The sequence below is a fragment of the Lampetra fluviatilis genome, chromosome 3 (assembly GCF_964198595.1).
Source record: "Lampetra fluviatilis chromosome 3, kcLamFluv1.1, whole genome shotgun sequence".
NCBI lineage: Eukaryota > Metazoa > Chordata > Hyperoartia > Petromyzontiformes > Petromyzontidae > Lampetra > Lampetra fluviatilis.
In genome coordinates this window covers 23,759,468-23,785,861 of record NC_136277.1, presented here as the reverse complement: position 1 = coordinate 23,785,861, position 26,394 = coordinate 23,759,468, and the positions used below count along the sequence as shown (strand labels likewise).

Below are 26,394 nucleotides of genomic sequence, written 5' to 3'. Positions count from 1 at the left end.
CACGACGTTTCGGGCGCAACACAAGCGTCCGTCATCAGGTGGGAAAGCATGGTCTGCTGCTGCTGGGGCAGACTATTTTAAAATGGAAGTGGCCGGGGCTGGTGATGTTAACGTGAGAAATTAGCATGTAAGTGTAAGATAGGAAGAGAGCGGCCTCCTCGATGATGTTTGAGCGTGGCTGGCCAATGCGGGCTTCATGACCCAGCCAACGCAGCCTCACTTGCCAGAGGAGTTCGCCGCTGGGGACTGAGTCCAGATCGTTCGTGGATCTGCGAGCTCGTCACACAAGCAAGTCTCGCCAGACCATGCAGGATGGGTCTTAGGCAGGCGAGCCTGAACGTTTCAAACCGGCGAAGATTTCCCTGTTAAGGGCTCCACGTTTCGCAGGTATAAAGAATGGTGGCATAACTGGCCGAGAAGACCCGGGGCTCCGTGTGGGAGCATTAGGGCAGGTAGCTTCCACACGGCGTTATGCAGCTGATGGAAATTACAATACTGCTCGGCTCATTCGGAGTGAGACCGTCACTGCCCATGTACGGAAACTTTGATATTCCACAACTGCCTCACTTCTCGTCATGTTGAGTCGAGAGGGTTGGAGTATTTGATGGCTTCAAACACCCAGACAGAGGGTTGGAGGGTTGGGGAATTTGATGACTTAAAACACCCAGACAGAGGGTTGGAGGGTTGGAGTATTTGATGGCTTCAAACACCCAGACATAGGGTTGGAGGGTTGGGGAATTTGATGACTTAAAACACCCAGACAGAGGGTTGGAGGGTTGGAGTATTTGATGGCTTCAAACACCCAGACAGAGGGTTGGAGGGTTGGAGTATTTGATGGCTTCAAACACCCAGACAGAGGGTTGGAGGGTTGGAGTATTTGATGGCTTCAAACACCCAGACAGAGGGTTGGAGGGTTGGAGTATTTGATGGCTTCAAACACCCAGACAGAAGGTTGGAGGGTTGGAGTATTTGAAGGCTTGAAACACCCAGAGGGTTGGAGGGTTGGATAATTTGATGGCTTAAAACACCCAGACAGAGGGTTGGAGGGTTGGATAATTTGATGGCTTAAAACACCCAGACAGAGAGTTGGAGGGTTGGAGTATTTGATGGCTTCAAACACCCAGACAGAGGGTTGGAGGGTTGGAGTATTTGATGGCTTCAAACACCCAGAGAGGCGCTTTGCTTTTGTGTTTGCTGATGGTAAAGGCGCCGGTCTCTTCGTACATCACACACCACCACCAGCTTCGGCAGTGGCATCTCATCCCACTCCGATGCAGAGGAGTGAGCGCTAATTAACAGATCGTTACCATACATGGCATGGTTGACCAAATCGTAAGCCGTCCCTTGACTGCACCCCCGTGCATCGATCGGCCTCCCATTTTATCGGTAGCAGATGGAGATTCCACTGGAACAGCCATGGAGAGCGTCTCGAAGCACGTGGCCAAGGAAGACGTTACATAGCGGGGGGACGAGGGACGTCAAAAGAGACGCGGGAGGGATGAGGAGAGGTCGATGACGTAACGCGGCACGGGTTAGGTCGAGAGGGAGTAATGACGTCAGGCGACACGGGTGAGGTAGAGGAGAGGGAGGGAGGAGAGGGAGTGATGACGTCGAGAGACGCGGGGGTGGTGAGGAGAGGAGGGGTCGATGACGTCACGCCACACAGGTTAGGTGGAGGAGAGGGAGTGATGACGTCACGCAACACGGGTGAGGTGGAGGAGAGGGAGTGATGACGTCACGCGACACGGGTGAGGTGGTGGTGAGGGAGTGATGACGTCACGCGATACGGGTGAGGTGGTGGTGAGGGAGTGATGACGTCACGCGACACGGGTGAGGTGGAGAGGGAGTGATGACGTCAGGCGACACGGGTGAGGTGGAGGGGGAGTGATGACGTCACGCGACACGGGTGAGGTGGTGGTGAGGGAGTGATGACGTTTAGAGACGCGGGAGTGGTGAGGAACAAGGGGTTGAGGCGAGATTAGTAATTGTCTTTTCGGCATTCATATGAAGAAAAGAAGAAATATTTCCGTCTGAATTAATCGGTTTATGAAATCATCAGAGTCTCTACATCGTCGCGGGTTCCTGCTTTATAATCCACGTGCTCCGTCACCGACGGAGAGAGAGAGAAAATAATAAAATTATTACAAATATTACATAGAAAACATAGGGGGGACATAGGCATGGAGTAGGGAGAGAGGGGGTAGAGAGAGAGGAGGGGGGTAGAGAGCTGAGTGTGAAATCTTTTGTCAAATATTTCATTTAAAAAGGGGAGGGTTACATAAAGCAAAGCATTAAAACCGAAATGATGAACGAAGCAAAGTGCCGACTACACCGAGCATCTTCTTGTTTCCTCTGATCGTAAAAAACACAGAGAGAGAGAGAGAAGTGCATACCGACACACAAACATCCCCCGGGTAGGGGCAAGTGCTGTTAGCGAGCACCGATTAAGGCCAACACGGTTGGGGTGGGGTTGACCAGCGAGCACGCCCGGCCGCCTTTGTCTCCCTAGTGCCGATGTCTACACACAGCACCAGGTACTCATTTGAGGCCGAGTCAACAGATGCCACACACGCACGCAACAACAGACATACACCCTAACACACACACACACAGAGACACACGCAAAAACCAAACAACATTCAAACGCACGCACGCACGCGCACGTCACAGGCACTTTGTGAAGAGATGGGGCATTGGTTCGAGGGAAAATGGAGAATTAAATAGGAACGAAGCGAAAGAGGGTGAGAGTGCAGGCCGGTTTCCGTGGAAACCCTCATTAAGAAGAACACGCGCGCGTCTCTCCGTCTCGACGTCAGCCGCGTGCGCCACGTGGAAGCCGGAGGAGGAGGAGGAAGATGGCGGCGCACGGAGAGCGCCTTCGACTGTTTCATTGCTTTGCTTTCGTGGCTTTATTTGGGTCATTTTCGAAAAGTTTTTCGGTTTGGCCACGTTTGTTTGTTGGAGTACGGAGTTAGACTGATGGCCTTAATCTAAGTTGTCTTGTGGTTGCTGTTGTTGTTGTTTGAATTGCATCCCACTGGGATTTTTGCACACTGCGTTGGTGTACGGTGCTTTTTCTGCAATATTTTGCTGTCTTTTCTTGGATTTTCTGTTTGCACTCAGTCACATAGTCACTTTAAGATGTTTTCTTGTTCATGTTTTTGATTTTTGTTTGTTGCGGTTGCACCCGATTCAAAGGCCGAATGGCTCACGGGGCTATACCTAATCAATGAACTTGAACTTGACTGGCCCTGGCTACTGCGCGATTGACGCTGGATCCGTCGGATTCGTATAGCGGTGTTTTGTAACTTACCAGGGAAGGTCCACCGAGCTGTCCAGCTCTCTTTCAGAAGCGACCTGGCCACAAATGATAGCGCGGCTTGTCACGTGGGAATTTATGGCAGACAAACCAGTCGAAGCGCGCGTTCATTCTGAATGTGGAGGTGGAAAAACAATCGGAGGAACCGGAGAAATTCTCACGCGACCAGGAGGAGGACATGCAAACTTCAAATGTACAGCAGGTGTCACGGTCTGGATCGAACCCACGACCTCCTGTATACCAGGCGAGGTAGTTAATATCTCGCCACTGCGGCGGACGTTGAGCCAAATGTGCACGGCCACTTGGGAGTGTGCTGTGGTGTAAACCGGCCTCAGCTCACAGCACTGACTGAACACCAAAAGCACCGAGTGAACATTGAACGAAAACGTACGTCGGGTCAACGTTGGGTCGAATGGTTCCAAACGCATGTGTTTGTTTAATGGGTAAACACGAGTGGTCCCCAGCAGTGTGTGTGTTTGTTTGTTTTATCTACAGTTGTCCCCAGAATATGGGGCTGCAGCTGAAACATTTGTAGACCGATCTTCTTTCTCAGAATGGCCTGGATTCTTTGTATCTGCATTTACATAGTTTAATGTGGTTAAAGTGAAAATTCGGGAAGAAAACAATAGAATTCGAAGTAAAAACATTTGAGAACTACATCAAAATTATGTTAATTTTAACATTCAACTTTACCGTTACATGAGATACATTCATGGATTAGGTTTGCATAATCAATAACGGCCCAAATAATGTAGAAGTTGTGGACAAATGCATATGGAAATATACTCAGAAATGAAATAATACCAAAAAATTTAACAGGAACAAAAACACAAACATTTCAGCACTTGGTGAACATCTCGACTAAATCAGAACTTTCCTTTCCTGACCTTCAAAGCTGCGAACTTGTGAAACACTTCATCGAAATAAATGCCTCTCGCCAACTCACTTTCAATTGATGTCGCAAGATCTAAAAGCCTTGACTGTCCCATTGTAGATCGCAAATAATTATTTATAAGTTTCAGCTTTGAAAAGCTCCTCTCACATGAAGCCACAGACACACAGATCGTCAGAAATAAGTTTAGGCTTAGTGAAAGGGTTTGGAGAGATTCTACGAAGTCCCATTCAGCTATGAATGTCAAAACGTTTAATGTTGCCCAATCTTTGGCTTCTTCCAGATCAATCTCTGCTGCTTTCAGGTGCCTTCTCAGCTTTGGTATTTCTATTAAAAGCTCACTCTCGGATACCTCATCATAGAAAGTGGTCAATTTGGGAATGGACACCTTTAACTCTTCTTCAGTGGCAGATAGGAGACTCTTCGCTTGAACATTCTCAAATATGGCTACTACTTTCTTGATGGCTCTTGATCTGATCTGGAGTTCAGAATGAAAGCCATCAATGCACTCAAGCATCACCCTCTTATTTTCTTATTGCATGCTCCCCTGCCATCTTCTTGAACCTGGCTTTTCTCTCTACTGCAATTCCATATTCGTCTGATTTTAAATGCGCCTGTTCAATTGAATGCTCCACTAGGTGACTGCACTCCTCGTGCAAAAAAAGTCTTAGCGCCTCGAGCTTTGTCACCACCTTGTCGAGAGTTCAGCCCTTAGTCTGCAGGTACTGCTGTGCAAGATTAACTTCCTGAAGTACATCACACCAGAAGTACAGGTAGCACTGTAAAGTGAAATCACAGACAGCAGGCAAAAGACCTTGTGCTGCTCCTCTTGTGTCCAAATTTGCCTGTGGATCACAAAGAGCTTCAATCGCCGCCACAAACTTATCGAACTTTTCTTTAACTGGCTTAACTGCAGCATAATGAGCACTCCAGCGTGTTGTTGATAGCCTTTTCACTGACACTCCAGTATGGTCAATTAACACATCCATCGATGGGTGGTAGCAGCAAAGAAAGAAAACATTGTCTCAAGAATTCCAAGAAATGTCACACGATGCATTTTCAGCAAAAGAGTGCTGACCGCACAAGTTAAGCGAATGGTCCACACATCCATTAAAAATAGCTTTCTTGTTCTTTTCCTGAAGAAGGGCTTGTACACCTCCATGGATTCCAGCGGTAGTGGCAGCATTATCGTAACCTTGAGCGCGTCACATCATTATGTCCAGTCCATCACCTTCAAGTTTTTTAAGAATGTCAGAACTGAGGTCAGCAGCTTTTTTTCACTTTCAAGGGAAACATCCTAGAAATACTTCCTTCACTTCAACTTTCCTATTGTTGATTTTTACTGATCACTTCGGACATCTGGTCAGTATGTGATATGTCAGGTGTGCTGTCGAACATGATCCCAAGGTACTTCGCAGACTTTATGTCCATGACGAGCTTCTTCACATGATTTGCCAGGGCACTTATAAACTCATTGTGAGTTTTTGGTGCAAGATAAGAGACCGATACTTTAAGTTTACATGTGCTCCGCTTTAATCTCATTAGGTGCTCTTTCAGCACTGGATCATATTTTGAAAGCGTCTCAACCATCTCAAGAAAGTTCCCTTTATTCAATGAACATTCATCTTCCTTGTGGCCACGGAATTCCAGATTCTGCTTGGCAAGAAACAATGTGATATCAAGCAATCTGTGCAAGATGTCCCTCCACTTTTTCCTCTCCATTTCCATCAAAGCAATAGTTTCGGCGTCAATTGTTTGGTGCAGCCTCAGTCCTCCTACCAAAGTTTTCCACTGTTCAAGGAAACGTAGGTGCTCTTAGGATGTCTCATGGTTATGCACTTTCGGGCTCAGTTTCCACCTCTTCTGAAACCCAGTTACAAATTTGGATATCGTATCTGTAGCACTAACGACAAACAGTCGGCAGTATAAACAGTATAAATTCATGCTGACGAGTGAGTAAACTATCCATGACCGCAGAATTTTCTCGCCATTTGGCATCACCTTGTAAAAACACTCTTTTGAAAGCTGGCGCACATCTCCCTTTGCTTGTGCATCTTGCCTTGCCGCAACACTGAAAGGCTCATCTTTGGTCTGGAAAGAAGCACTTCCCCTTTTGATGATTTGAACTCGAAAATTATCTGGAACTGGTATCTCCCAGAAAGAAACATCACGTAAAATTAGCCAATCTTTCTCCTTAACTTTACTCATCTCATTTACAGTATCATGGCTAGAGCCACTTTCAGCACTCTCTTCTGCTTCAAATTCTTCAATTTCCACTCCTTGTTCTTCTGCAGACCAAGGTACTCTGCAAACCTTCGGGCTACCTTCAAAGATGTGTCCATGAAGCCATCCAGATCTATAAACACGGAGACAATTTCAACCGAGAAGATGGGTATAAGCTGAGCAATCATTGGAAGGACGTTATTTACCAGGCAAAGTCGTAACTTGCTGTGGTGCTTCCATTCTTCCCTGCCGTTTGGCTGTTATCTCCGACTCTCTGAGTTGCATTGCCCTGTTGGGTGCCTCTGCATAAACGGGCTGGGGTCTCATGGCCACCTCTGCTCCCGTAGCCTCGATGTATCGATGGTTCTGGCTGTGTGATGGGCTTTGTGTCTCACTGACGCGACCACCGTTATGGTGGTTCACTTCTTGCGTGGACGCGCTTGCCTCTCACAGCGCAGTTAGCAGCGCCGCAGCTTGCGTTACACATAGACATGACATTAACTTGCTAATCCTCCTAATCTCCCTGCCTAATCTCTCCCATCAACATAGTGCCAATCTCCCATTAACACTGCTGTGGTGCGCATATGCGAGATACTCTTATGCGGCGACGGGAGCTCATTTGATGCTAATCTCTCTCCGTTATTTCTCCCTAATCTCCTCCATTAACACAACTGACGTGCTTGCGCCCGGGGATGAAATTACTTTCCAGCTCAGACCCCGCTTTCTTGCCCATCGCCACATAAATAGCCTCTTGTTGTAACAGCTCTCTCGCTGGTTCAGCAGTTCCACTGCCGGATTATTTTTTTCTGCCTGATGACGACCGCTTGTGTTGCGATCGAAACGTCGTGATATATTATTTTTGGTTTTATTTTATTTTTCTACCTACGTAACTTTACAGAACGAACCAAAGAGTATGCTTAAATGTAATATTTCTTAGATTATATGAATACTAACAAAAACATTTTTCAACGGTTTTACTTTGTAATCAAAAGTTAGTCTACTTCCTGTTGTCCAATCAATTCCAAATTGTGCACACGTACTCAGATCCGGTGACAATGCATGCCTCTATCAAAAAGGTATCAATTAATCAATTAATTCGCAACTTTAAAGCAATTTACATTTTGTATGGACGCCATATTATTTGAAAAATATTTGTGTGGGTAAAAAACGCCGCGGTCCCTAAACTCTCGAATCGCTTCGCCCAAGAAGCAGGCGCCACGTGTCTCAGGCGCCATTGACGAACTTCTCGACCGTGAATTAAACGAAGTTGTTAATAAAACCGTTAAAAAAAATTTTTAAGGAGTTTTTTTGTAAAATATTTCTACATTGAATTACAACATTATTAGTTAAAACATTATTAGTAACTCAGCGGAAGCCTTTTTATTTTTCTCCTTTTCCTTTAATTACTACTTCAATCTCAAAAAAAGTTATTGATATAGGTTAACAAATACTAATTACCACAATATTGTAGCTAAAACACCAGAAAATGTGTCAAAATCAGCGACTATAAAACACCACCAGCGACGAAAACAACAGCGCGTGCTTGTAGCGCGTGCGGACGAAACCACGTGATTGGAAGCGTCATTGTAATTGGGTAATAATGACAGCTCTGACCGGAGCGCAAATAGAAGGTTCAAAAAGTAAATTAGCATAGAGTTTTAGCCTTGTAGGTATATTGATACGGTACATGTCAGCTGGGCTTACAAACATTTTTTTGTTGTTATAACTAACTACAGAGACATTTTCATTAAAAAAAGAAATGTCTGCTGAAACACTTTGTCGTTTTGATGTCACCCCCTCTGATGGTGTCACCCGGTGCGGTGCGCACCCCCCGAGTGACGCCACAGGCGACGGATTTGCAAGCTCCGTCGAGCAATGTCGGGGTCTCGGTGTGCACATGTCGAGGGGACCAGGCTTTGTGCCACCAGCAGGAGGCATCATTTCCCCAACGATATGAGCTGTTGCGACCATGGCCTGGAGGCCAGAGGTCGCAAACGGGTTTTGATTCCTTACCCCGTACCCGGCCGCACCAGGGTCGAACACGGGTACCCGTACCCTACCCGATACCCGGCTACCCGTACCCGGCCGGGTATCGGGTAGGGTACGGGTACCCGATTGCGACCTCTGGGATGAAGCCATATTGCAGGCGCGGGTGGGTTGATTCTAGGAACTTGAATTGTGAGAAGAGACAAGACGTTGGGAAATGAGTGACAAACAGTTGCTCACCAGTGACTCACGGCCTACCCGTACCCGGCCGCACCAGAGTCGCAAACGGGTACCCGTCCGGGTACGGGTAGCCGGGTATCGGGTAGGGTACGGGTATCGGGTACCCGGTTGCGACCTCTGCTGGAAGGCTTCAAGATTCATTTTGCATTTAATAATCGCCAGCGAGCTGTTGGGGCCGGAACTGCAGACACGGCCGCTTTGCTCATGTTTCACTTTCAAGGCGCCAGCCCTTTGAAGTTTCTTCTCAAGGGTCTGAAGGTCTGGCGTTAGGGTCTGTCCTAATTGTCGGGGGGGGGGGGGGGGGAGATAAGACCGGAGCTATTAGTAGCGATGACAGCCACACTGATGATGTTGTGGGTAGTGTAGCAGCAGCAGGGATGTCGTTGATCTCGCGAGGTTCAAAGCCACGGTGTGGGAACGGATCTTTGAGGGGAGGGAGGTCGTTGTTGTGCCTGTGAATTCGGCAGGGATTTCCATTCGCTCGCTCAGCATGGCTATCGCCAGCTGGGAGGTGACTCGGCAGTTAAGGATCTTGAAACTTTAGTGTGAGACCTTAAAACACAACTACCGTGTCATAGGGGCCGTTCATAAATGACGTCACGCGATTTTTGACGACATTTGACCCCCCCCCCCCTTCGTCACACGGCGTCACAAAAAGTCAGACCCCTCCTCAAATATGACGTCACAAAGCTCTGCCCCCCCCCCCCCCAAAATAAAACATGCTTCAAATCGCTTTAAACTATTGTCATTGTAGTGCGTATTTAATGTGGCGCTGCACTCTGCTGTTGTAGGAGAAAACATTTATTAACAAGTCTATTTAATTAAGTAGAACGTGTTGTCTATATTTATTTAAAGTTGCGCATTTTGATGTGACGTCACATTTCTAAACCTCGTCACACATCGTCACAAATGTCGCCCCCCCCTAGGTGCGTGACGTCATTTATGGACGGCCCCTTGGTTTCAGAGATTCATTTGTTTATCCCCTGCACAGTATTGTACAGGGCTCAGCCGCTCTGTGTAACTTGCTGACCCACCCCTAGACATCTATGAACAGGAGCTTCATAGCTCATCGGATTTTTCCAGTCTAAATCAATAAAATCACTAAAAGTAAAAGTCGGTGGATTTGTATCCGTGGATTAGAATGTATCACTCAAGTACAGATACGTCGTTTAGAATGGACACTTACGCTCGCGATATGTGCACATCAAATAATATGTCGTAAGATTCGATTATTTTCTACTTTGTAGTGGGTTCGCATAAAACCTGCAGTCACAAGATATTATATACACACCACAACGGGGTGAAATGAAATATCATGAGCCTGAATCGTGATATTTAATCGAATTTCGATTTAAAGCTTTCGTGACTGCAGGGATTCATCTTCTTGGTTCTTTCGGTAAAGTCACGTAGAAGGGAAATAATACAATAATAAAAATTAAACAATAAAATCATCACGACGTTTCGATTGCAACACAAGCAATCATCATCAGGTGTGAAAACCACAGCAAGAAAATTTAGAAAAAAAACGCCACTTTTTTCAAAAAAATTATTGCTGTGGTTTTCACACCTGATGATGATTGATTGTGTTGCAATCGAAACGTCGTGAGAATTTTATTGTTAAAATTTGTATTTTATGATTTCCCTTCTACGTGACCTTACCGAAAGAACCGAACATATGTAATCGAATCACAAGAGTTATTTGCAACTTCTGACTTGTCTCGTGTATATATGTATGTTGAACTTCTTTCGCACCGTACGTAGCCAACCGTACTAATCGGAGGTGCGGTATGTGTGTGTGTGTCAAAATACTCAACGTGATTTCCTGCTTCAGTGAGCATTGCTGCATTGGTGCTCATCTCTTGTTTGCAGCCCTGAGCCAGTGACGGACATTCCACATTTCTGTGATGGCGGCGTGTATATCCATATGACAACCAGTGTTCACGTCCCCACGAAGTGTTACTCTTTTAATGGAAAACAAGAAAGAGGAACAGGAAAGCGAAGAGAGAAGAGGACGAACGAGAAATAAAAGGCAAAGAGGGTCAGAAGAGAAGAGCAATGGGGGGGGGGTGGGGTGTGGCACCATCAGGGCCTTCATGCTGTTGCACAGGGGCACTGCACTCCCAACCCGGCGATCCGAGTTCAAATCTCACTCACAGCCAACACCGGTGACGAACATCTGAACCGGTGCTGGGCCTCCGTGAAAACATCAGCACGGGGCGAAATAAGCATGGGGCGGGCGTGGTGCTGCCCCCCCCCACCCCCTCGTGTGCCGTGCCGGCCTGAACGGGTGCTCGCGAATTACACTTGGCTCAACAGTCTGTCAAAGGCTATCCGGGGGATCTTTTTGTTGTTGTTGTTGTTGTCTTTGTGTGTGTCCCGCCGCGTGCAGCGTGGGCGCCCTCGTGGGACTCGGCATCGCCGGACTCATCCTCATCGCGTTCGTGCTCTGCGCCTTCGTGCTCTGCTACTTCTCCCTCTTCACCAAGCCTGCGCAGCGCCTCCCCTCGGGACTGCGCCTGCAGCCACTAGGTGCCGCCCTCCTCCTCCTCCTCTTCCTCCTACTCTTCTTCCTCCTCCTCCACCTCATTCGAACCCCGAGGGCACTGTAGTTGCCACATGTCCCGTTTTCTCTCTCTCTCTCTCTCCCAGGATCGTCCTCAATTTGTCCTGGGAAATCTCTAAGTCGAATTCACCACTCAAGAACATTGGCGGAACCAAGGGGGGGCAGTGATGGTGGGGAGATGGAAACATTGGTACTTGTGTGGTGACCCCGCCGGTGATAGCTCCGTGTAATAGGCCGCGTGTGTTTGGGACCCTCCCCAGGAAAGGATGAGCCGGACCGCCCAGCGCTCGGGGCCTACGCCGATCTGTCACCCGCACCGCACGCCCGGGGGAACGTGTCGTCGCCCACCACGCAGCACCTGACCTGCGAGACCCCCCTCACCTCCGAGTCACGCCCCGAGGCGCTGAGAACCCTGCCAGGGTCGTCCGTCCAGAGCCCCCCTGTCCAGGGGTCCCCTTTCCCTGGGCCGTCCCTACAAAACGCACCTGTCCAGGGATCCCCTCTCCCAGGGCCATCCCTCAACAGCCCCCAAATTCAGGGGTCCCCTCTCCCTGGGCCATCCCTCCAAAACCCCTCTCTCAAGGGGTCTCCCCTCCCAGGGCCATCACTTAACACCCCAATTCAGGGGTCCCCTCTCCCACAGCCATCCCTTCACATTACACCCACACAGGGGTCCCCCCTCCCAAATCCTTCCCTCCCCAGTACCCCCATGCAGGGGTCCCCCCTCCCAAAGCCGTCCCTCTTGAGTCACCCCATGAAAGGTTCCCCACTTCTAGGGCCGTCTCTCCAGAGACCCCCCGTCCACGGGTCCCCCTTGCTGGGCCCAAGTCACAGTGAACCCTGACACGACAAGCATTTGAAACTCGGCCGAGCTGGGACCAGACCTGAGCAAGACGGGAGTGGGCCCGAGTAGCATCTCCATGACCCCTGTGACCTCATCCTCTCTGCCCATACTGCCCCTTCCCTCCATCTCCACATGTCTACACCTCCCACCATCTCGTCGATCTCCACCACAGTGCTCCAGATAAGGGGTTGTGTATCACTTTTTTTTAATTAACACAGTTATTGAGCACAGGCCCAGAGGCCCCAACACATCAAGCGGTCAGCAACGAACATCATCAAAATTGTTGAAACACTTCAGAATAATTTGCCCTTTCATTTTGACATGTGTGATAAATAATGGAGAAGATAAGTAACAAATACATAATTAGAGAATACAGTCCCCCCCCCGCCATTCACATATCTGGCGACTGCTCCTTCACTTACTCGCATCGGGGTTTTTTCCGCCAATCGAATTCCAGCGGTACGGCAACATTTGCTCAGCCTATTGCACTTAAATGCCGTCATTAGTATTTTTGATCCGTAAAACTCCCAGTACCAGAGTTATCTGGAGCACTGCCATCCTATCCACCCTACGCTCCCACCCCCGCCATACCCAGAAACCGTCACGTTGCAAACCCCTAAATCGTGAACACTCGCAGTGAAAATACGGCCAGACCCCATGAGCCATAGGTTTGGCTAGGGTTAGGGTTAAGGTACAGGCATGGTTGGGGCTACTGGGGTAGCTTTTTGGGGGTACAGCTCATGCTTGGCCAGCTAAAGTGTATCGAAGTAACAATACAGTATTAGTAATGCCAGTTACTTTCCCAGGAAAGTCTCAGTGAGTCTGAAAACTTTTGAGATGGAGGGTCTTTGCCTTGGGATGTTTGGCAATTTCTGAGTTGTTTAATATGGGAGAGAATACGGGAGGAAGAGGCGGAGTGCTCGGCACTGCCATCTCCTGGACACCTTAGGGGTAGTATTAATGGGAGTGCCAGAGGGTTTTTTTGGGGGGGGTTCGAGCTCGTGTTTGGTTAGCTCGTGTTGTTCGGAGCAGGGCTAGTGATTAGCACGGTCGGCAACGTATGGTGCGAAAGAAGTTGCAACATACATACGTGGTTGAATAGTGTGCTTAAGGCGAGGGTCAGTGGCAGGTATCAGCTCTGGTTGGCTGGTTGGTTTGAGGCAGAGCTCGTGTTTGGGTTGGCTCCGAGATGGGGATAGTAGGGCTCGTGTTATGGCAGTAGTTGGAGCGTGTGGTTAGGATTGTTGTTGGTGGTCGGCTCGTATTCTCGGTGGTTGTCTAGATTTGGTTTGTCTTGGTTCTCCAGCCAAATGCTCAGAGTGGACTTGTCGCGTTGTCTTTGCTCGCTATTGGCTTGTGCAGCATTCCTCTGCTGGGCAGGAATCAAGGCAAGGTCAGGAGTGCAGAGGTTGAGAATAGTTGGTTTGAAAAAAACTATTTTCAAAATCAGAAGATGTATTTGTACTGGAGGAATCCGATGAGCTATAAAGCTCGTTTTCACAGATGTCGAGTAGGGACGGGAAAGAACGTCACAACAGTCTACTGGACCTGCAGGTTGGATTATGTCTATTTGGTAAAAATATATATATTTATAAAAAAAAATTGGACATGTAGCTTGAAGTTTAAGGTGGCTGGGCAGTTGAGAAAGTAGAATAATTTGGCAAACATCCCCAGGAGGATCCTTCTGAAAGACTCTGCGAGGTTATGCTGTTGGGTTAACATTCCACAGAATGTCACACTTATGCATAAGTATGACTAGAGATTATTCCCGAACGAACATAATCACACTTCAGTCAGTGACCCAACTAATCTTTCAGTCTATGATATAATTAGCAAACCCACTTTGGCAGCTAATAACATGCTCCATACAAAAATGATGTGACCTCATGGCATCCAATTCCAGAGCCGTCACCCAAATCCGTGACTTTTATTTTAACCAATCACGAGAGATATATTCACGTGTGACGTTTAGGGCACGTGTTGCAGGGAAAGACAATTTATTGCCAATATATTTGGTAGGGAAATGTCCCAATTCTAGTACGAGGGTCACCTTTAAATGGCCCGTATTGTGTTGTCTTATATTTCACAACATGTGGTTCACCCACGAACTGTGGTCTATGGGAATAGTGCAACTTCCTGCCACCTCCCTGCGAGTTGTGTTACTCACAAAGCCAGATTTTGGCATCCTTAGTCCGGCTAAGGGGTCCAGTTTTCATCAGTGCCTGAAGTTCATAGAGCCAGACTAAGGCACCTGAGGATTAGGATTTAGTGTTAATGCCTTAGGCTCATAGAGCCAGATGACCTGACCATGAGTATTCTTAAGAGTTCAGTGTGAACATCTGAAGCTCAGAGAGTCAACGGCACCTTTAGGATTTTTAAGAGCCAGTGTTCATTTCCTAGATTCAGAGAACCATAGGCATCCTTATGATATATAGCATCCAGTGTAAATGTGAGGCACGAAGAGCCAGACTTAGGTATCCATTGTATTCCTAGGGTTCAGTGTTAATGTTTCAAACTTCAGAGCCAAACTATAGGGCTCTTATGGTTAAATGTCAACTCTTGAGGCTTACAGAGCCCGATTAAAGTATTCTTAGATTTTAATATGCATGCCGAAGGCTAACAAGAGCCAGACTAAGGTAAAAATGTATTCCAATGTTAACTGTTAACTTGAGAAGTTCAGAAGAAGACTAAAGTATTGTCAGTGTTCAGCGCCAATGCCAGGCGAAAGCTTCCTTTAGCCACCCTTATTCGAGCTCTCAAGTTTATTTCCAGACATCAGTTTCCAGTTGATTTGGCTGTTCCCCCCCAACGCCCACCCCCCATAAAAAGAAACCGAGACTCAAAGCTTGAGCCTGGCAGTGCTAATGAACAAAACCTGGTTCAGACATTTTCCAAATCTCTGAACGCAGGCTACTTCATAATTATACCAAACAAATGTTGCCAGACAAAACAGTTTATACCCACAGATGCAAAGGTTTGATTTAGCTTTTCAGGGAAATTTAGAGGCAAAAAATAAAGGGAGGCTTTTATCGAGGTGTTTTCACTTTGTAACAGTTCCCTCAGACGAGCAATTTCTCGCAACCATAGTGACTGTTAAGACAAGTCAACTGGGCTTGGGCAGGATACATCGCTAGAAGGGGTGATAGCCGGTGGTCGAGAAAGAGTGACAGAGTGACAGCCAAGAGGAGGAAATGCCCAAGAGCGCGTCCACAGACGAGATCGAGCAAAGAGATCGCCTCGTGTGCAGGTGGTGCTGGATTCAGCGGTGGCCAACTGGCGTCTCCCGAGCCGCGTGCGGATCTTTACTCCACTACATGCTGCTCTATCGAAGGGGCGTAACGTCGAGCGTACTATCACAGTAGCAAAGAATCACGAATGAAAGTTGTATACGTTGTACGATATGTTTAAAAACACTTGGCGCTTTGCAGAACTCTGTTACAGGTTGGCCACGCCTGTGTTCGATGGACAGTTACATTGCAGGGCCATTACAGAGGGCATTGGCTTCGGGAATCCTTAATTCAACAGCAGATTGACCACGGCTGGATGATCATGATGATGACGACGGTAGTTGTGCATCAGTGTGAATTTGTGATGAGTGTTTTGAGGACGGGAGAATTTAAAACACTCATTGCCTGTTAAGGAATATTGTATGCATATTTTATAAAAGAACACAATGCTGCATATATTCATCACTGTTTTACCCCCCCCCCCTCCCCCAATGCGCAAGTGGGCTTGAGATTTTTCATTTCATATTTGATAAGATAAAATAATTTGTGTATTACAGTACAGTACTAGCAAACTGTGAAACGCCTCTTAATAGCAGCCTATTTATCCATAACCAAATTCATCCGCAGGGCCAGGCCGATCCACGATTATCCTGGTATATGTGGATCAATCCTCTTTTATTATCTGTTAATACACACACGATTATAGGCGTAACACGCGTGCATAATGACATCGCATTATCTGGTATTTATATACAATTGTTTACCCAGGAAAGCCTCACTGAGTCACAAAACTCGTTTTTCTGCAGGGCCCTGCCAAGTTTTCAATCCATTTGCAGGTAATTTATTTTTAGCAAGGGGATGTTGGGCCAATCTCAGTTACAATGTACGGGTTTTTTTTTACCTGTGGGAGAAAACCCGATAACCTGGAGGAACCCCACGGTAGAACACGTGCAGGACACACAAACTCCACACCAAAAGGCACCCGAGTCGAGAATCAAAGCCAGGCCTTCATGCTGCGAGGGACAGGCTATCACCACTGCGCTAACCCTGCAGCCCCGTTATTGGTGATTTCTATTGGACAACAGGAGTTAATGTTACAGTTCATGTGTTTTTGACACATAGGCTTTCGCGACAAATATTATTCATAAGAAAGTTTTTTTTGGGTTAGACCTCGTCAGTATTAATGTGTTGTGTCGTTAACACATCTTGCTCTTTTTAATACCTGAAGCAGGTAGATCTCATCACAATTCTTTTAAAAAATCGCCCGTTGATTCTGGATGTAATTACCAGCAAAACGTCGTACTCAAATTCTAAATGTTGTGGATATCCTCTCCTACACACCGGGTGGGCTGAAGAGGTAACCAATTTGCACGTTTTGTTCACGTGACAAACCTTACTGGTTGGCTGTGTCGGGTGGTGGCCGCTATACACATTTATACTTACGCGATCTAACCCCTAAAAAACCTTTATGAATCATGTTTTTGTTGTTGTTAGAACTACTCCCCTGAGGTTGTTGACAGTGTTTGCAATGCCATGATTGCGCACACTGAGATTGTCGCAAAAACTGTGGTGTGGAGTTGGCGTTGTGGTGAACCTATCACTAGATTCTGAAGTGGACATTGTGAAATGCCTTGTTAGGCAAGTTCCTTCCCCAGAAATGTGTACATTCACCTTTGTGTAGCTGGAACATAAAAAGACAATAACAAGTGGCAATACTGAAACTAAATAAGAGCTGCACAGATCTAATTGATCGTTGTTTTAACAGAGCCCATTACCCTCCACACACACACACATCCTTGCCCCAACCCACTCCAGGTAAAATCCTGCTAAGTTCAACTGCCACCTTTGTATTTAAGTTATATATCCTAGAATATGGGTGTTTGCGACAACGGTGTCAAACCACGCAAGTGGCTATTCACAGAGTAAAACAAAAACTAAGAGTAAAGATTACGCTGAAGAGGCACATGTTTGAACTTTTTAATGTTGTATCCGAATGTTTTTTTTCTGGGCTGCTTGTCGACTGAAGTACAGTAGGTGGCACGTGGCTATTAGCCGCAGTCACAGAGAAGTCGTATACTGGATGCGATGTGCCAATTGAGGAGTTATTGTCTGGGTCACTGACCCCGACAGACCCGGATCAAAGTCAGCCCTGGAACTGATTTCTCTACGGGTGGCAGCCCTTGGCCGGTTCAAGTATTACGATTCGCGTCGGGTTTTCGGAGAAATTTGTGTGCAAAGTCGTTACCACTTTGGACCACGTGCCTAACTCCGCGTGTGCGCGTCTGCGTGCGTGTGTGCGCGTGCGTGCGTCTGTGCGTGCGTGCGTCTGCGTGTGTGCGCGTCTGTGTGTGTGCGCGTGCGTGCGTCTGTGCGTGCGTGCGTCTGCGTGTGTGCGCGTCTGTGTGTGTGCGCGTGCGTGCGTCTGTGCGTGCGTGCGTGTGCGCGCGTGCGTGCGTCTGTGCGCGTGCGTGCGTGCGTCTGTGCGCGTGCGTGCGTGTGTGCGCGTGCGTGCGTCTGTGCGTGCGTGCGTCTGCGTGTGTGCGCGTGCGTGCGTCTGTGCGCGTGCGTGCGTGTGCGTGCGTGTGTGCGCGTGCGTGCGTGTGTGCGCGTGCGTGCGTGTGTGCGTACACAATCAAGTACACGGCTGTAATACGCGCGTGCCAAGTGTGCAGGCTTCATTGTGGCCGCTTTTAGAATATTCGTGTGTGTGTGTGTGCATGTGCGTGTGTGCGTGTTTAGTAGTTGTGTCAGTGGAATGTCCATCTGATATTGATACGATGGTAGGTAAATCGAGACACGGAAGGTCAACGAACGGGCACTTATTGATCTATTTCAATGTCCTCTATGTAACCGAGCGAAAGCGAGACAGCCCACTGAGATTCATTTTGGATAGTGAGCCGGGCAAAAGCACGAGACAACCTACTGGGATTGATGCCCCCTATGTAACCAGGACAGGGAGCCAATTGAGATGTCTATTTGACCAGGAGAGACAGTCAATTGTGACTCCTGCCTGTATTTAACCAGGACAGAGGGACAGCCCATCGATACTTCTGCCCAGGTAAACATAGCATGGCAACAGTCAGGAACCATCCGTCCAGACAGTAATAGCAGATGCATGAACTGTGCACCATTTGCTCGAACATTCCTCAATCAGCTCGCATTTTTGCCTTTCGTTCGATCTGTCTCTGGGATGGTCAGTGTAGACCGACTTAAAACGCCCCCACAGAAACAAATGAAGGGGCATGAGGTCTGGCGTGACTTTAGTGGCCATTCAATGGAACCTTGCAATCCAATCCACCTGCGTGGGACCATCCCCTGTACACCCAAAACTGTTTTTTTTTAATTCACCATCTATCTAACCAGGAGAGCCCATTGAGATTCCTGGATCTAGTTAAGTTCAGTTACATGTATTTAACCAGTCGAGAACATTCGAACGCGTGGATCTTCGTGGACGTGCTGTCTAGCCCTCCAGACGTGTTTTTTTCGATATGCCACGTTGCTTAATGGGCCTAAGTACCCACCGAGACTGCAAGTCTCTTTTAAAAGTATCAAGGATCTGGAAATCCAATGTGACCTCGAGTCTCAAGATTCTCCACCTTGAACAACATTTCCTGGGTCTGTCCCCCAGCTCCTCTCCCCATCATCATCGTGGCTGTGCTGGTGGGTGGATCTTGTGATCGTGTCGTCGGTTCGGATTGACTGTTCCATCTGTATGCAGTGCCAGTGATTGATGCTCGTTTACGGCTTTCAATTAAAAAAAGCGTTCACATCAAGGGGTTGGCTGTTCTCAGTCTTTGGCAACTGTGTGCGAGTGAGGGGAACGGAGAGTGAATTGCTTCATTGAACTCTATACGTGAATGGCCTTTTTTCACTCCACTACTGATGTGTGCCTCCGCACACGATGTGGGTCATGGAGGTTGTTTTTTTAACCATACTTCACCACGCTGGTCAGTTAAGGTTGAAGGCACAAGAGCACAGATGTGTGTTGCTGCACGACCCGTCTGCTCACTATGGAACCCTGCGGCCCGGTGACAACCTGCGTGCTCGTCGTGGTTGCCATTCCAAGCACTATCCAGGCTCCAGTCTGATGATTTTCTGCGACTGGATGTATTCCAGGTGATTTGATCGCAGACCGCATTGAACAATAAACCATACAATACCAGGGTTTGATTCCTGGCTATGAAAAGGGCAAATAGAATTGGTGACTAACCTGAGCCTCCCCGAGGATGACTTAGCCATAAAGGCTGTGTTAGCATTAAATGAAAGCACACGACAAACAGATCTTACAAGGATGTGTTCAAAAGTGGAGTGATTCAGCATATTCTCAGGGAGCTCTTGACTGAAACTTTAAAACACATTCCTGCGGAGGGAGCTGGTAGGAACGTTGGGTTGCTCGGTCAATGGCCAGGGTCAACGGCGGCGTGGTGTATTCCGCAAATATGGCCGACTGTGAGGACGGGCACAAGCCGGCGTGAGTAGGTTAAACGTTGAGTTTTATAAGGGCACCACGGGGTGGCCAGCCCCTCCCCACCGAGCCGCACCCCCACCCAGCCCCTCCCCACCCAGCCCCTCCACACCCTCCCCACCTAGCCCCTCCCTCCCCACCCAGCCCCTCCCTGCACAACAGACAGACGGACACAATAATCCCCTGTGGGCTGGTGTAACCATGAGGTTCCTACCAGTATTGTTTTCTCATGAAGATTCACTCATGATAGATTTCCCAGGAAACGCACAAGCTAGCAGTGTAGCTACACGAGCTGATTTTTTTGGGGTTCCATCTCTTTTGAACAAGGGCTGGCTCACAGCACTGGCCTCCTGTCTGCGACCAAATCCCACTAATGTGCTTTCACACATAACCAAAAACGCGTGCTGAGAGAACAATCACGTGTTCTTTATTTCTCCAGACAAAATTCCCAACAATAATAATCAGACTTAAAGCTTTCGTGACTGCAGGAATTAATATTTTTGAGTCTTTAGGTAAAGTCATGTAGATAGGTTCAAAGAAAACAAAAATAACCAAAAACGACGACGTTTCGATGGTAACATAATCGTCATCTCCTGATGACGATTGATATAGTTTCATGTGCATCACATGGGTACATCCTGATGATGATTGCTTGCGTTGCGATGGAAACGTCGTAGTTTTTAGTTATTTTCTTTGAACCTATCTACGTGACTTCACCAAAAGACCCAAGAATAATCTGTTCAAAACATATACTATAAAGACCAGCCCGTCCGTGCAGAGGTCACCAAACATCAGCATTGCTTCCCTGCTTCTGTCAGATCCAATGCAGGGTGCAGCATCTCATCTGGCTTTAGGTCTTCCTCTTGTTACAGTTAACGCAATCCTTCAGGGACCGCTCTTACAGGCTCATCATCACCACCGCCTGGCACTAGATCTTCCTCTTGGCCCCAAATTTTGGATTCTGTCAGATAAATCTGTCAGCCTGAGTAAGTCTGAAACCACCAAGTGCCGTGTGTTCTGTATTCAAGCTGGACACGTGATACACATGATTCATAGTTTCATGTGCATCACATGGGTACATGCATATCACACGGGTTCGTACTTGTGGAGTATTGTGTACCATCACATACCATGTTGTGGCGTATCGGTGTTGTGTATTCAGTGCCCACGTGTACTGCGTTTCCCTTGCTAGTGCCAATCCTGGTCAGTGAGATGGAAGGCGAAAGCTCAAGTGTCCATTATTTTATCATATCTCGTGTCTCGTAAGCGTAAGTCCTCAGTGAGCCGCCCGGGCGAGCAGCGTGGCTCGCTCCCTGAGCTCCCGTGCCCTCTCAGGGTCGGGTTTGACTCCATCCCCCAGGTGAAGCATCCGCCCGGCGTTAATGCAGCCCCACGGGTGACCCAGGTGGCAGGCGCGCTCCGCATACAGCAAGGCGCGCGGCATGTCCCTGCAAACAGCGTGGATGCATCAACATCGTCATCACCGACAAAATTATAAGCACAGACTCATTAGCAATTTACTGACATAGAGAACTTCATAACCTCATAGGGACACATACACTCACACAAATACTTATCGACTAACATAGACTTCAAGACTCACACAAAGATCCGTAAACTCTCACCGACACCTAAATACTCGCGTAACAAATACAGGGACCCACATATGCACACACAGAAACATGAATGTCTGCTTACATAACATGTAATGTATTGCCAGTTGACCAAGGCCTCCGTCTCACCTGCTCTCCGCCTGCATGAGCATGACGCTGAGCTGGAGGCAGCTGGAGGCGACCTCACCGGCACACGCCAACTCAAACGCGCGGCGAGCAACCTCCGGACGGGCCTGCCCACCAGGGAAGCCTCTGCCTTGCCTGGCCATCTCGCCAAGGTTGTTGCAGCCCTCAGGGGACGGGGTGAAAGTGGTGGAGCCTGGGGACGCGGCAACGGAGGCTGGGGACGCGGCAACGGAGGCTGGGGATGCCGGGTCGGGGGTCACCGCCCCCAGGCAAGACCTCGAGAAGAGTTCAACGGCACGAGCCAAATCCACCACCACTCCTCCTGGAGACAGGTCACACGCCAGGCACACATTAGCCAGGAATCATGAGCCTACTGCCCTATACACCAGGGGTGGGGAATTCACGGTGCACGAGCCTTACCTGGCCTGCGATTTATTTTCACATGGCCCGCGGCCATATGAGGTCTGTCATTTTGACAGTAGTAGTTGCAGTATTAGTGTTGTAGGTGGTAGCAGTATTAATGTTGCAGGTGGTGTAGTGTTCTAAGTGGCGGTAGTGTTAGATTATAGGAATTGCTGTAGTGTTTGTGTTAATTCTAGATTTGAAGCTTTCGTGACTGCAAGGATTCATACTGTTAGGTTTTTTCGGTAAAGTCACGTAGGTAAAAAATAAAATTAAAAGTTAACAAAAGTAATAATGGAAATAAAATAATAAATCACGACGTTTCGGAGGCAACACAAGTCTTCGTCATCAGGTGGGACCGTCACAGCTAAAATTGATGCAGTAATTTTAGCTGTGACGGTCCCACCTGATGACGGAGACTTGTGTTGCCTCCGAAACGTCGTGATTTATTATTTTATTTCCATTATTACTTTAATTAACTTTTAATTTAATTTTTTACCTACGTGACTTTACCGAAAAAACCTAACAGTAAGTGTTTGTGTTGTTTAGGAGTTAGTGCTGTAGGTGGTGTGGCCGTGCTCACCCCTGCCCAGCGCGTGGTACGTCCCCAGCTTGGCACAGCTCTTCGTGAAGCCATTCTTCTCACAATTCAGCTGCAGGAGTTTGGCTGCCGCTGGGAAGTCTCGCTCGACGCTGTGTAGGAACTCAGCCAGACGATGGCAGCCTGTGGGTGGGAGAGAGAGTCCTTTAAGGGTGTGTCTTACAAAAGCTGTCTCAGGGGGTTCATAATCCACCACCGAGCCATTATCTGAGTTCTTTTCAAAGCCAAGGTGTTCCTTTTTTCAACCAAGCAATGGACAGCACTTATCTGCAATTGGGAACCTGAGGCAGTGGATTCAATTCTGCATTTATTTGGCACACTCACAGTTGGACAAATACTGATTACTTCCCACAAAGTGGTACAACAGTGAGATTGTATTACGTGATAAAACATTACCAGAGAAGTCAGCCAAGGAGACATGATTTGTACGAAAATTGTAACACAGTAATGTTAGAAATATTATTCGAACATTGGATTGGAGAAACAATGGCACAATAATAAATGGATCAAATATTAACCATCTCAGATTCGCGTGTGACATCATCATTATAGCATCCAATGACAATGAACTACAGGAAATGTGTAGGAATACCTGAACAAAGCTAAAAAGTGGGACGCAAGATAACAAGCAAAACAAAAGTGACGCTCAACAAGTTCACGAAATGAAGGGACACAGTGATGGGAGTGATGGGAGTGATGGCTTGAAGAGACCACCCAGCAGCAGACCATGATTGATGATGATGGCCAGTCAAACCCCTGAGATTTAAACTTGTGATGTTTCGCATTCGAGACGAACTGTCCACAATGGGCCATGTCGATGACATTGAGCCAGCAACACGGCGGCGTCACGTGGCTTTCTTTCCCAGTCGTGGTTGGATCAACTTGTGTCGAGTTTGATTCCTCTGCCCAGCCACCGAGGACTGCGCTGAACAAAGCCCACCATCACCATACTCTTGGGTTTTTTCGATAAAGTGACGTAGGTAAAAATAAATAATAAAAATAATAGAAATAAAATGTTATTTATATTATTATTTCTATCATTTTTAAGATTTAGTTTTAATAAAAAAAAAAATAATACAAATAATACAAATAAAATAATTGTATTTATATTATTTCTATTAAATAATAGAAATAAAAAATGTTATTTATATTATTTCTATAATTTTATTATTTATTTTTATTTTTACCTACGTGACTTTACCGAAAAAACCTAAAAGTATGAATCCTTGCAGACACGAAAGCTTCAAATCTAGAACCCATCATCACCCTTTAATAGATGTGACAGTCCACTTGCGTGTCCAGGCTAGTCGTAGCGCCAGGGCTAATGTCTGTGTTAGCGATAGTAGCGAGAGACATAAGGCCGTGGCGAGTGTCTACGCGAGGAATAGCGTTCGGGACAGTGTTAGAGTTATCGGGACATGTCGTGTTCGTTTTAGATAGAGGGGTGGAGTTGGTTTGAAGCGTTAAGGTTTGAGAAAGGGATTCGTGACCTCTGGTTCCTATTAGAAGGGTGTCATGGTACCCGTGTCATGGTCCCCGTGTGAGTGGGGGACCCGTACCCTCTGGTTCTCGCTGCCGTAGACACTGGTCCCCGTGTGAGTGGGGGACCCGTACTCTCTGGTTCTCGCTGCCGTAGACACTGGTCCCCGTGTGAGTGGGGGACCCGTACCCTCTGGTTCTCGCTGCCGTAGACACTGGTCCCCGTACCCTCTGGTTCTCGCTGCCGTACACACTGGTATCCGTGTGAGTGTGGTATCCGTGTGAGTGTGGTCCCCGCGTGAGTGTGGTCCCCGTACCCTCTGGTTCTCGCTGCCGTACACACTGGTATCCGTGTGAGTGTGGTATCCGTGTGAGTGTGGTCCCCGCGTGAGTGTGGTCCCCGTACCCTCTGGTTCTCGCTGCCGTACACACTGGTATCCGTGTGAGTGTGGTAGTCGTGTCATGGTCCCCGTGTGAGTGTGGTCCCCGTACCCTCTGGTTCTCGCTCCCGTAGGCACTGGTAGCCGTGTGAGTGTGGTCCCCGTGTGAGTGTGGTCCCCGTACCCTCTGGTTCTCGCTCCCGCAGACACTGGTAGCCGTGTGAGTGTGGTCCCCGTGTGAGTGTGGTCCCCGTACCCTCTGGTTCTCGCTGCCGTACACACTGGTATCCGTGTGAGTGTGGTAGTCGTGTCATGGTCCCCGTGTGAGTGTGGTCCCCGTACCCTCTGGTTCTCGCTCCCGCAGACACTGGTAGCCGTGTGAGTGTGGTCCCCGTGTGAGTGTGGTCCCCGTACCCTCTGGTTCTCGCTGCCGTACACACTGGTATCCGTGTGAGTGTGGTAGTCGTGTCATGGTCCCCGTGTGAGTGTGGTCCCCGTACCCTCTGGTTCTCGCTCCCGCAGACACTGGTAGCTGTACTCGGTGCGGATTCCGCTGAGAAACTCGCGGACCTCTGCTTCGTTCGTGAAGTCGACGGACATCGCGGATCGATTCCCGTTAAAGAGAGCGATTACTTCAAGACGATTACCTACACATCGATTCCTCGCTGAGAGGTTACCGGGTGACGATTCCTCCCCCCCCCCCTTCTACTCCACTGCCGGCGATTCTGATCACTTTGGAGCGTTGATCGATTCCTTATTTTCTATTTGGCCATTGGACTCACGTATCGTGAGCTGAAATAAATCGCCCGATGTGAAATAGATTAATCGATTAATCCAAGTGTTTCGTCCATAAGCCATAGCTGGGCTGGTGGGTTGTGCGTCATGTCAGCATTCTGTGCAGAGATGGATTTTTAAGGATGCGTAGCGGCAGCTCTTTGATGCTCTCCACGACGACGACGTCACGATGATTATTGAGTTACGGATTATAATCGATTATTTTGCATAACTTCAAATGTGAATCGATTCCTGCCAGTGTTCTTAACACGAAAATCACGGAAGAATCGATTACCTCGATTACCACAAAACAATTATTCGATTCTCCCCCCTTGAAAATGAATCCAGTGATGAATTGGATCGATTCTCATAGATTGTCAAGGATGAATCGATTCTCATTGTCCTCGAAACTTTAAAAATCGTGACCCGAAACAATGATGATGCACCCCTGTGGACACCGCACGGTTTACCCCGCGTTCTTGTACAGGGATGTTGAGTTTTCAGGTCCATACGGCGTGCAGCTGGCAAACACATTGTTCGTCTATTTGTGTTTCTCCCCTTGTGGTGGGACTTTGTAGGATGAACGTTGAGATGTATAAGGGCACGGGGGTGAGCAATGAGGTCTGAATTGGTCTGTAAGAATGTAGGGCACTGATCAGGGGCTCATCTTCTTGGTTCTTTTGGTAAAGTAACGTAGAATGGAAATAATAAAATAATAAAAATAAAGCATAATAAAATAAGAATTTTTCTTATTTTATTATTTCCATTCTACGTGACTTTACCGAAATAACCAAGAAGATGAATCCCTGCAGTCACGAAAGCTTTAAATCGAAATTTGATCGGGGGCTGACAGCTATGAATAAATCAGTCGATGTCGGTGTAATTAGAGTGTGGGTTTGTTGACGACAAACTCCGCTTCTTGAGTTTTAAGCTCACTGCGAGGTTTCCTCAATGTTGGGCAATTCTAAAGTATAAAACAAACACATAATTTCAACACATTTGTCAAGAGCACACTGTGACCTTCAAAATATAAATATAGAAGAGGCGACGTTTCAGGCAATAGCCCGTTCCAGCAAATATAATGGTGCCATTGCCCAAAATGTCGCAAAAGACTTTTAACATTTAAGGATGTAAACACAAATTGTGATTGAGCACGCAGAAGCATCACCAGACAATTTAATGTTCACTTCGTTTTTTTTCGATTTAAAGCTTTCGCGACTGCAGGGATTCATCTTCTTGGTTCTTTCGGTAAAGTCACGT

General features: G+C 47.6%; 2 protein-coding genes across 2 annotated transcripts in view; one reads left to right on the top strand and one right to left on the bottom strand.

Moving 5' to 3' along the window:
- The window catches only part of LOC144955068 (uncharacterized), a 15,923-nt gene extending 1,758 nt beyond the window's left edge, over positions 1–14,165 (top strand). Inside the window, exons 2-3 of the mRNA XM_078885420.1 lie at positions 11,050–11,189; positions 11,484–14,165. Of these exons, the coding sequence (XP_078741546.1) occupies positions 11,050–11,189; positions 11,484–12,067 (724 nt within the window). The 3' untranslated portion in view covers positions 12,068–14,165. The remainder of the gene's footprint in view (positions 1–11,049; positions 11,190–11,483) is intronic.
- Positions 14,166–20,190: 6,025 nt separating this feature from the next.
- COA7 (cytochrome c oxidase assembly factor 7) lies at positions 20,191–24,978 on the bottom strand. The gene is made up of 4 exons (XM_078885423.1): positions 24,861–24,978; positions 22,484–22,624; positions 21,502–21,820; positions 20,191–21,207 (listed from the first exon to the last, which is right to left on the bottom strand). Exons 1-4 carry the CDS (start codon positions 24,958–24,960, stop codon positions 21,036–21,038), a joined length of 732 nt encoding a protein of 243 aa, XP_078741549.1. The 5' UTR covers positions 24,961–24,978; the 3' UTR covers positions 20,191–21,035.
- Between the last annotated feature and the right edge of the window lie 1,416 nt (positions 24,979–26,394).

What these genes read in the sequence shown, in the direction of transcription:
- COA7 (XM_078885423.1), bottom strand. Translation starts at nt 24,960, where the DNA reads ATGTCCGTCGACTTCACGAACGAAGCAGAGGTCCGCGAGTTTCTCAGC. An exon ending in GCGGGAGCGAGAACCAGAGG is followed by an intron (nt 22,625 to 24,860) that starts GTACGGGGACCA and finishes TCCCACCCACAG; the next exon opens with GCTGCCATCGTCTGGCTGAG. An exon ending in GTACCACGCGCTGGGCAGGG is followed by an intron (nt 21,821 to 22,483) that starts GTGAGCACGGCC and finishes ACCTGTCTCCAG; the next exon opens with GAGGAGTGGTGGTGGATTTG.